The sequence below is a fragment of the Diplotaxodon limnothrissa genome, linkage group LG17 (genome assembly GCF_057381915.1).
Source record: "Diplotaxodon limnothrissa isolate DT_005_m linkage group LG17, D_limnothrissa_male_GT1.1, whole genome shotgun sequence".
NCBI lineage: Eukaryota > Metazoa > Chordata > Actinopteri > Cichliformes > Cichlidae > Diplotaxodon > Diplotaxodon limnothrissa.
Genome location: NC_140612.1, coordinates 12,714,730 through 12,726,705, shown reverse-complemented (window position 1 = coordinate 12,726,705; position 11,976 = coordinate 12,714,730). Strand labels below are relative to the sequence as shown.

The 11,976-nt window shown below is 36.0% G+C and overlaps 1 protein-coding gene across 1 annotated transcript; it reads right to left on the bottom strand.

Annotated features, from left to right (window-relative positions):
• Positions 1 to 5,421: 5,421 nt before the first annotated feature.
• rgs8 (regulator of G protein signaling 8) lies at positions 5,422 to 11,726 on the bottom strand. Its single transcript, XM_085375418.1, has 4 exons — positions 11,626 to 11,726; positions 9,910 to 9,971; positions 6,205 to 6,371; positions 5,422 to 5,616 (listed from the first exon to the last, which is right to left on the bottom strand). Exons 1-4 carry the CDS (start codon positions 11,724 to 11,726, stop codon positions 5,422 to 5,424), a joined length of 525 nt encoding a protein of 174 aa, XP_085231544.1.
• Between the last annotated feature and the right edge of the window lie 250 nt (positions 11,727 to 11,976).

Genomic DNA, 11,976 nt, shown 5'->3' with positions numbered 1-11,976 from the left:
GAATATCTGTGTAATGTGAGTTTCTCTGCATGTACATAGTAACAGGTTTATGATTTTTGTAGATTTTCGCCATTATTATCTTAAACAGATTACTTATAATTGCTAACCTGACCACTCTCAGCTACAAACAGACAGTTTATTGCACCAAAATTGCTTTGGTGTGTCAAAATGGCAGCTTAATTTGAATAGTCACAGACTTCGTACCCATCTTTGAATAATTTTAAAGGCAGCAAGTTTGCAAGTTCCTGGTGTCACAGCTTCCAACCACTCATGTGGATACGCTTTTGTCACTGCTAAATGCTACAAAAAGAAATAATGTATGGCACTTTGATAAATTAAGTGTATATTGATGATGTCACTGTATTGCTGTGAAATAATGCATTAATGTTCCAAAATCCAGCATTTACAAACAGTTACATCAAGTGTGTTACATAAGTTCATCATCATTAGGCGCCCTTTCCTGTGCCTTTTTTTAGCACAAGCATTCACCCGATGTCAAGGAGAGCAAGAACAAAATGCCACAGACTAAGAAGTCTATTGGATTGGGAAGTGCTGTAAATGTTTAATCCTAATGGCTTGCTTATTTGAAAAGTGATTAAACAACTAATAGCTTAAATGAACAATAAACATATTGTGTTATTAAAAAGTACTAAGGAGTTAGTTTGTATTATGTTAGCCTCAACACTGTTAACAATTAATGTATAATATATTCCTTCACAGTAACAACTCCAATCCCCAAGTTAGCTTGTATCTCTACTACACATCGTTGGGTCTGTGTAAAGTCGGGTGCATCAGTCTTTCCTTGTTTTGATGTATGGGATGAGGACTGAAATGCATAGTAAATGTACCATAAAAACAAAACACATGGCTAAAACATTCTGTGTTCCAGTAATTTTGTATTTTTTGTGTTCCTGCACAAAATGGATCTTCGCGTTTATAGTACATCTCCCATTACCAGTGAAGGTTACCTAATAGAAACAAATGGGTTTTTTTTCAGGTTGTTGCAAAACAGGCAATCCAATATGCTTTGTTGTTTTCCCGACACTGCTTCTGTTGTTTGTCTCAGGGCTGAACAGGAGGAGTAATTAAATGTTCTCTCATCCTCACCATTATCCATAGTCAGGGCAATGCTTCGCCATGGGTATTGTGCTTACTATTGATTAAGAGACTAGAGAAATACAGACTGATTGAGAAACAGAAAATATATTTTGAAGCGAAAGAATAGATGGAAAGATAGGAGAAGATTATAGAAAATGAGCCACAATTTGCCGTTTGTTGCAAACCACCCAAATTATCTTTGTAGAGCAACAACTGGTCAAGACGCATATAAAGCCTTATGACTGTCCTGTACATTTACTGTAGAAATCTAGTTTCTGCACAGGGACTCACACGCCCCGATATTATTTTTTTTTCTAAAAAGTGCATGTTTGCCTTTTAGACAAAATATTCAATTTTTACACAAGTACAATGCTTTTACAGCTGCAAGAGCACCAAGACAGGGCTCATAATGGATCGCTTCGAAAGCTCCAGGAACACCTTCACGTAGTTTACTCTATCTCTTATGTTCAATTACATTACTGTAATTTACACTTTCATAACCACAGACAAGACTGGTCATAATGTGTTGAGTTGATGCTCTGCTTGCAGTTACTTCCGTTGTGAGATATGCATTGACTGCTTGCAGTCTGCTGGCCCAGATAGGCTTGTGTTGTGTCTACCGAGCAGGGCACTGTCCCACATTCAGACTGCTCTTCATTCCCAGAGTGACTAACACATTGACAACAACAGTAAAGTAAATGGATGTGTAATGGGGCAGCGGGCGACTGCGTCACCCGAGTGCCCCAAATACAAGGTATATGTGGTAGTTTCAACTAAGTAAAAATAGTATCATGAATGTTTGACGATGCTTCTGCTCTTTGCTTATTTGCTTACTTTTAAAAGAAAAAAAACCTAAGTCATCTAGTCATCAGTCATCATATGAATCACTGCTGATAAAACTTAAAAAAATCTTACTTAGCATAGGATGAGAGGTGAAGATGCTGAGCAAAGTTCTCCATACCTAACCCATCAGCACGCATTTTAATTTAGTTTAGAATTGCAGTAGTAGTTATTGTGAATTAAAATGATCGACTCTGAGTTTAATAACTGGTAACTGTAATTCTTGAATGTGATCATCAAATAATCAAATATCAAACATCAAATGATTATAGAATAATTCTAAATGTTTTGAAGTATCACTGTTCTCTGGACAAGGATGTTTATTGCTAGAAAGAACAAAATGGAAATTGTTGATGTGGCTGGGAATTTCAAACTCAATATAAAAAGTGGAATTAAAATTGATCATGACATAAAGTTTGCATGTAGCTGTTTGTGGTTCAGGATGTTTGTAGGTTAGTTTATGGCATATACATAAGAGTCCTATTGCTTCATTTTTAAAATTAATCATTTAAATTTAAAGAAATAAAGAAATGTACGTTTCTCTTGTTTTTTCAATTACATTCAGCTCATTTACTTCTTTGAATTTATGTGAGAAAGACTGAAAAGTCATTAGCACATGTGCTCAATAGATTGTATTTACTGAATATTTAGCATGCAAAGTCTTCTAATACAAAAAGCAAAATTGAACAACCAACAATTTTGCAATTTTGAATCTGTTCTTCAAACATTTAATTTTAACAGAGGTGTGAATCATGCAGATGGAGAAGTGGCTTCTCATTAATTAGAAATGTTTTGGTCTGCTTTCATTGCTGTTATAAAATGGCTGGGAAACGAGGTCAACCCGTCTGTCTGTGTGTCTGATCAGTGGATGAGTGCATTTTCATAACTCTAATACCGTTTTGGTATAATGAGAATGAAGTCACACAGTGCAACAATAAATGCAGATTAACTTTTTTTAATGCAAAAAGAAGAAGAGGGAGATTACATTCATGTGGAGCACAGTAACATACCATATATGGCAGTATGCTTTTTTTAGTCTTTATCCGTTTTCTGGCATTTCAAACAGGCTGGCCTATGTGGTACACATGCACTAAAGAAAATATTTACCACTCTTTAAGTGCTCAGGAAAGTTTTGCATTTAATTCATTTAAAGGATTGGTAGGTTAAGGAGCACATCTAATGCAGAAACACATCAAATGCTGAAGGAGCACACTGACATATTATAAATAAAGTTATATGCAGTATTTGTTTAACATACTGTACATGTTTAAGAATATATAAACAGTAAATCTGAGTATTGCATCATGCAGAAAACTATTTTCAGCAAAGATTGGATGGAATTCAGTGGAAGAGTATCAGCAGGACATTGTATTTCACTGTAACCTTGATGGAACGTCTGCTGTTTATGCTGCTTGTTTTGGTTAATTGGGTATCAATCCATTATAGAATGGATTTAAATTACTCTTTAACTCTACTTGCAAACTTTTTTGCTAGTCGATAATCCGTAAAAAACTCATTACAGTTCAGTAACATATTTTAAACCGACCAAATCACCAGAAATGATGAAGGGAATCTCATTCGGGAATCTTTGACTGCCTAAACAATTTTTATCATTTAGAACAGAAGTGAAAGCTAAACTGCCTGTTGAGCTGAGTGAAATGAGCTGACAGATTACCTGCAGTTTAAGATACACAGTATTATGCAATAACAACATCGAAGTGCAATTGATTATTTTGGCACAGTTTCAGATATTAAGTGGTCACTCACTTAGTTGTTCATTGTAAACACACAAACTACCACAGCAGGTATAATTACCTGCATACAACAGTGTCTATTTCACAGACGAGGTAAGACAAGTAGTGGCAGGGCTGAGCAATAAAGCAATAATGATAATTACCACAATATAGTTTCCTCAGTGATAAAATATATCAGAAATATTCATAAATCCAGTGAACTCTTGAAAAGAGAGAAAATAAAGCAGAGAGACCCTCTTCCCATTGAAAAAGACACCCTGCACAACATTTGTGCTGCTTGCTGTGACCCATGTTTTATTGTGATAGCACCCTCTACTTGGCAGAGTAATATAATGAAAGCAAATAAGAAGGATGATGCAGGGCTGCAAAGTCCACAAAGAGAGGGTTGGGAATAGATGCATAAGATGGAAAAGAACATACAACATGTAGGCCACCCAGTGACTTATATATAACCGGTGCTGTTTATTATCCAGGAAAACTTTATTTATTAAATTATTATATAAATTTATTTCAACCAATGAGTACTTGAAATGTGTTGCTTAAACCAACACCTGGTTTCTATGTGTAATAACCATTCAGGTTAGGAACAGTTACTGGTTGTAATATATGTAAAAGAATGTGAACGGGCCACAACTAGACAAATCATTTATTTTGCTATGAAAATTCCTACAAATTTCTGACCAACTGCAATCACGGAGGTAAACAAAGGTGCGATCAAAGAAAGAAAGAAAGAAAGAAAGAAAGTTCAGTTATAAAAAAATAATAATAATAATAACTCAGTTTTAGTTTTATCTGCTTTTTGCAGATCAGTCCAAGTGGTCACATCATGACTACTTGGACTGGACAAGTCAAATTTGGGAAGTAGGCAGCTGGTGAGAAAAAAATAGAGTTGGCAAGGCCAAAAAGCTTCAGATTCAGGTTGCAGAATGTTCACTGTTAGGATTTTGAAAATTCACAGTGCACAACCATAGTAATCAGTCACACACACACACACACACACGCGCGCACGCACACACACACACACACACACACACACACACACACACACACACGTACACAGATATGTTCTTGGTCATAATCCAACTACTTGCTGTGATATGAAGTTTGGTGTCTGGTCTCTCAAGTCTAAGGACCATTGTGAAATCACAGGTTCACAGTTGGTCACAACTGTACTTCCATGTAGTGATCAAGCAGTAACAATCCAGAGGTGCACATGGAGATTACCATAAAGGTTTTCTTTTGCTTTTAGGACTATTTGAACAACTCATTTGATTTCTTTATTGACTGTAAAGTTTCTTTATTACAGAAATGCATATATCAATTCAAACCACCACTTACCAGTCTCTATTTGAGTCTTTTATTTGAGTCTATAGCCTATAATCACATAGTGCATGACTGATATAAAAATAAATAACTTACATAGCTAAAGAACTAACAAAACATAGCAAATATTGTGATAACTATCATTATTGCATGATACTGTACTTTTATTTTGATATTTCAGACAGATTGCTCAGCAAACCATTAGCTTATAATCATCCACACTCATTGTATTGTATATTGCAGTCCACAGAGACACGTTTTATCTAGAGGGATTGCATGCATGGAGCTGGTGTTGATAAAGGAAACAGTCAAGCAGGTCACCCCCATCCTTGCAGATTCACAGTATTAAGAGATTTCAAAGGATAAATGATCTACAGTAAAGGTCCAGTTTTATTGCCACTGTTTGTCAAACAGACCTTCGTTGTCCTCGCGCTTGTGCCCTGTTGACTATATCCTGGTACATCTTGGACCTGAGAAACCGTGGGTAGGAGTCTTTCTCCATGAGGCTGTAGATTTTACCTTGGACTTCATTGAGGCTGGTTGGGGTGGGATCCGCCAGGCTCTGCTTAGTCTTCTCCCTGGTACGGTAGTCAATGTTAATCTGCCAGGACAAAGAGAGGAAAGAATAATTTTGAAGAAAAGAGTCATTTACTTTCATTAATGTAATAGTCAGTTTGTTAATTTGTCATAATGAATAATAAAATGTCCCCCTTAACTACATGCATGAACCTTCTCTGACGTCTTCTTCTTTTCCTCCTGCCTGGCAGCTCCATATGCAACATCCTTTTCCCAAAATATGCACTATCCATACTGTCCAGTATATGTGCAACCAATCTTGGTCTTATCTCTCTTTGCCTACAAACTTTGTCTACAAACCACTCAACCTGAGTGGTCAGTCCCATCTTGGTCAGTCCCAGTGGACATCTTAGGATCCTCAGCGCTGCCACCTTTAGTGCCAGCTTCTGTCTTTTTGTCAGTGACACTGCCAAACCATCATAGCAGGTCTCACTACCATCTTGTAAATCTTCCCTTTCAGTCTTGCTGCTATCCTTCCTTGTCATACATCACTATCCTGTTACCATGATAAGAATCTTTTAATTTCTTTTGACTGGGTTTATCATGGGTTTAAAGTAGTGAATCATGGGTTTAAAATTAATAGTCAAGTCTGTAGAAAACTGCATTAACTCACCTCTCTTGGTGCCTGAACCTCAACAAACTCCTTAAATATCTTGTTTGCTTTTGACACCAGCTTAGCTGAGCTCTTGATTTTTTTGTAGTCTTCACAGGCCATCCAAAACTCAATATTCTCATCACTGAATTCTGACTTAAGAAATGTCCGGAAAGCTGCCAGCCCATCTGAGAACAAAAAAAAAAAAAAAAAAAGAATCAAAAAGTTAAAGAATGTAAAATATAAAAACACATAAGACTCACGTTTCTGTACAGCAGCTCATTTTACCCTTTATTATCTTTTGGTGTATGATGAACATAAGCAGGAAATTGTATTATAGTTACAGCATAAATAAATCAGAACAAAATATTCCAACAAAGAGAACACATTTTTGTCAGCCAAGATAAGTGAGTAATTAATGTGCTCCCTGTTGACATTATGAGAAGTGGGGCATGTTTTTCTATGTGCCTGTGTCATGCTGACATGTCATTTCCGCCCTTTCTGCTGTTTACCTCTTAACACAGTGCAATGCAACAATACTGTTTTGATTGGCCTCGAACAGCATATACGCTTACTGTGGTGCTTAAAAATTTGTAAACACATTACAATTTTTTGTTCTACTTACCAACAAAAGCATGAGAAAAAAAATCTTACATTTTTTTTTCCAAAAAAAAGGAGAACTCAATTAAACCAAATGAGACAAAAAGTATCACACTTCATTTATTTGAGGATGACTGACAGAAGAATATGAATATGTTTTCTGTATCATTTGGGACCTCGTTCATCACAAATGAGTGCGAGAACTGGAGCTAAACATTTCCAGTAAAAATCACTGTTGGATATCAACTTAATGGACATTTTGCCATATTTGTCTCTAAACAAGTATAGGATGATGTCAGGTTTTTGCACATGAACTGTTACGTTTAGGTCGTTTTGCAGATTTTTTGTGTTATTTGAAGGTTGTTTGTAGATAAATGAAACAAAAGTAAACCTGTTTTACGTTAAAGATACACGAGCAATCCACTTCTATGGCTATATAAGCACTAACAAGCACATAGGCACAATTCTAGGTTCCTGTTAGACACCATCACCAGACTTCTTACCCCTGCTCAATCTGGTTTTCCTACCATGACTGTGATTTTTATTTTTTATTTTTTTGCTGGTAAGGTCAATGGTATCAGATCACAGTTCAAGCCAGGAACCTTCCAATCTGTCCAAGTGTCTCAGCCCACCCCATTGTCTGAGTTTTATCCTATTTCCATGACAGATCTGCCAGATATAGTTTGCATATGTGCACTTCTTCATGCCCAATTGATATTCGTTGCAAATGAGGTTCTACTTATCACCTCCACCTCCTGTCCATTATCAGCCTGTCTCTATCTTCTGTGTGCATGCCAGATTTCTTTAAAACAGTCACTGTCATCCTTTTGCTTTAAAACCTCTCCCCAGATCCCACCATTTCAGACATTTACAGCCCATTTCGAAACCTCCATCAATTTGCTAAATCCTTAAGAAAGTCGTGGACCATAAGTTACATATTTCTCCTGTCCTAACCCTTTTAGACATTTCTGGTACAGAAACATTAACGTTTTTTTCCTCTCGGTATTTTTTCTCCTAATCTGTTATGCATAAAAAAAGGTATTGCTTGTTATTTTGTTCTAACAAGTCACATATAGCTAACAGTGCCCACAGGTTGAATGCATCCAGATGAAACACACAGTATTCTTTTTAAAGCAAATTAAGGTTAATACCTTATTACAGGAACATCCAGCACTCTGTTCCTATTGATTTAACATCACTTATGTAATCCAAATATGTTTGTGTTTGTATCTACATTTTGTAGTGTGCTGCTCTAATGCTTGGTCAGTGGAAACAGGATGCACAGGTGCATCACGCTCCCTGTGTCTAGGGAAATCCTCTAGTTTTGCCTGGGAAACATTATTTTGTTGTGTGTCAAACTGATGTGTTATGTCATAACCTCAATTTTAATGAAGCTGTTCAAGTGAGTATGACTTTTCAAGACTACCATTTGTTAGCCTAGTGTTATGGAGTTCATCACTGAACAAAACTGGGATGCAGCTGTTGCCACCCACCCTTTGGACTCCAACGCTTATTAATTTTTGCAAAAATCTTGTCCAAAACACGCTAATAACTACACGCATATTACTGACTTGTTAATATTTCAGTGTCTATTAACTGACAGCAATCTTAAAAGTGCAAGTAACACCGTGCAACAAGGATACATTGATTTGGATAGCACTTCAGTTTTGGTGTATGTATGAGAATTATGGTGTGTTTTAAAGTCTTGTTCTTTATTGTCTTTGCTGATGAAATGATGAGGAAACAACAGAGGGAAATATGTGTTTTTTAATCTGCCAGGTTTGTAACTGCTCATAAACCCTGGTATCTTTCACCTGGAAAAGCCCTAAATTGTACCGTATGTAAAGATGAATGAATTTCATATAATTGTACTAAGAACAGAATTCACAGACACCCAGCTAAAGCATTCACCTAGCATTTCAATTAAAAAACAAAAAAAGAGGGTAACTGTGGATTGACATTTAGTTAGCAAGGACACTAAAAATAAAGATGGTCCTGGGTGAACTTTAAAAAAGTGAAATGATACAATGATGGACACCCTAAACCTTTCCTGTAATCGAACTACTGGGATAATCACGTTATGGTTTTAGACATTCATCATTCACCCAATATCCAGCAGTTCAAGCTCACTCATCTTTGGTTATATTCATGTATAACAAAACAATGATTTTAATTATTTGAGACAATATTTGGCAAATGAATTGGCAAAAAAAGACAAACAAATAGCTAGTTATAACCTCATGTGTTTCTTTATCAAAAATTTTTTTTTATAGTATTTCTCTCACCTTGCTACAGATACTGACACATTATTGCCACAATCATTGGTCATATAACTGGACAGGTATACAGTGTTTTTATTACCATTTTTAGGGAAGCATATGTTGTAAATTGTGTGCTTGATCTATGTACATGTATGCATACGTACAATAAGGAAGACAAAGCTGTCAGCTCATCAAATGTTACTTGGGGGTCAACAGTCCCAAAGGTATCATTAAACTCATCCAGTACTAGTTGACTGACCCAAGATTTTGAGTTGTTCCAGGAAACGTGGATAGGACCTCAATCAGCCTAGATTAAACGTTCACTTCCTACAAACGACGATTGATTTCTATATCAGTAAAAAAAAATTGATTTGACCTTTGAGGTTCAGCAAGACACAAGCATCCTAATTGTAGGAGGAAAATGTTCGAATTTGATTTGAGTTGATCCGACTCTCACCAAATGAATGTGCCCTTTACTCTTTTAGTTTAGAGTTTTCTGTCAAAGATGCTACGTCACATGGCTTGTCAGCAGAAAATAAATCCATGACCCATTTGTGCAGACAGACATGTGAGTTGTGAGTGCGTGCTGCTGTCTTTTTGGTCCAAGGGGAAGGTCAAAGACGAGGATGTGACTCATTATGCGGCACGGACTCTTAACAACAAAGAAATGACACACTTGCATAACATGGGCTTGAGAGGAGAACAGTAAAATTTGTTTTTCCTGAGTGAAAAAAGGAAAGTATTAACGAAACTGGTAGGGGCTTGTTTACTTCTGTATAAGGTGGCTTTCATTTTCTTGGGGCTGGCTATGAGTGTTCTGTGCAGTATGAACTGTTCCCTCAGAAAATAGAAAGTGTTCACTTACACTTATGAGTGAGGAGGCTATCGAATGATTCAGACCATTGAACAACTTCATCGGTTGATAGTCTGATGGAGAGAAAGACAAAAAGAAGTGCCTCAATTACATGCTAATCAACAACTATGCTTTAATGCATTTTGAGTCCCCTGCAGTGTTTTATATAAATTCTTGAATGGCAACTGAGTTTAATGCATGATTAATTCCTCCTCATACTAATTCTTCTTCTCAAGGCCATAAAATATTTCAAATAACAGGTTACTTTTAAAGATTGGAGGAGACAACAGAGCTACAATTAAATGATTAATGTCTTCCACAGCATGTGCAAAGCAGTCTGAAATATTTTAAAACAATGCCACAAGTTACTTTAGTGAGGATGTGTTAGAACATCTGACAGTGTACCTTTTTTCCAACTGGCCAAAATAATATTTACTTGATTACTACTAGCCTAAGTGCAAAAAGGTCTATGCTAAACAGACAATTATGCTGTACAGTTTGCTCTGTCTGTGCGTTCAGCTCATACAGTTAATGACATTGAGAAAAGATTTTTAAAAAATGGGGTATTTATATATATATATATATATATATATATATATATATATATATATATATATATATATATATATATATATATATGAAGATAAATATGGAACTCAATGTCCATTTATATGCAGCAACATGTAAGTAAGTAATCTATATATGATTAAGGGACTGTGTGTTTCATTGTCAAAAGAATAAAAATCATAAAAAGTGGCATGCAAGATTAAATTCAATGAAATACTTTGTAAGCAGATCTATAAAAGAGGACTTTTTCATTTCCACCATGAATCTGTATTTACATGCATTATGGTGAACCTGTACATATGAGTAACATGCACCTGACAAAGAAATTTCTTGGACATGCTTTAAAAAAAGACTGGAAGGGTGGCTAGATCAATTCACACGGCTTGAAATGCCATCGCCTAACATACATTTAGAAGGTTACTGATCCAACATTAAAGTTTTGATGTAACCCCAAAGTACAGTAAGCTTGACTTCATAATATGTCATATGATATAATGTAATTTCGAGGCCGTAAACACAATTTGGAAATACCAAAAATGGTTATATTTAACATGATATAATATTATTATATTATTTTGATATATTACATGTCATTGTGGTGAAATTAAACTGACCAAAGACAATGTTATAAAATGCTATACATGCTATAAATTTCAGCCAGTTGATAGGTGGGTGCTAGGCAATATGATGATATCATAATATCTGATATAGATAAGAATCAGACAGTTTCGAAGCCTAAAGTGCATTTGTTTGCCAACTTAGGTTGGGCAGACAAACAAACAATGGTTTAGTGCAGCAGTAACATTCATACAGTCATTACAGCGGGACATGCACCGCTGAAGTTATCTCCTCTAGTAAATGCCAAGGGTGATTCTTGCAAATATGTTATGACTTAGGACTTGCATTAATAATAATAACTATAATAATAAAAATAATACTTGTGTCATTCTCAGAATATATAATACTTTTGCCGACATACTGCTCAAATGGAAAGCAATAAATTACATTCATATCACCTCAAATTAAAGAAAGTCTTAAAGGCAACTTTTCCTTGAAAGGTCTGATAATTCTAATTATTTCACACAACAACAGGTCAAGCACAAAAATAATTTGTAGTCTTATAAAACCAGCACAGGAAGGCTTGTTTTCTGGCAAACTCACTTCAGACACCTGGCTGTGGTTTCGTGGGCTGGAGGCAGGAATTCTGAGAAGTCATTGTAGGAGTCAGATTTGTGGGACAGGCAGCCTAGTCTGGTCTTCATGGTGCAAATCTTGCTGAAAAAGAACACAGTATTTAATGGTTTTCAACATTTATTTTTTAAATCATGAAAACTGACTTTTGCATCATTTTCCATATTGTCTTGGTACTTTGCAAGAGTCGCCACTTTATGTAACACTACCTGCATCAGGACTGAACCTGTGCTCCAAAATCATTCACAGCACTTTAACCACAACACAACTCCAACCTTCTCCACTGGACCCCCTCCCCCCAACCCCTTCTTGCTTTTCCCT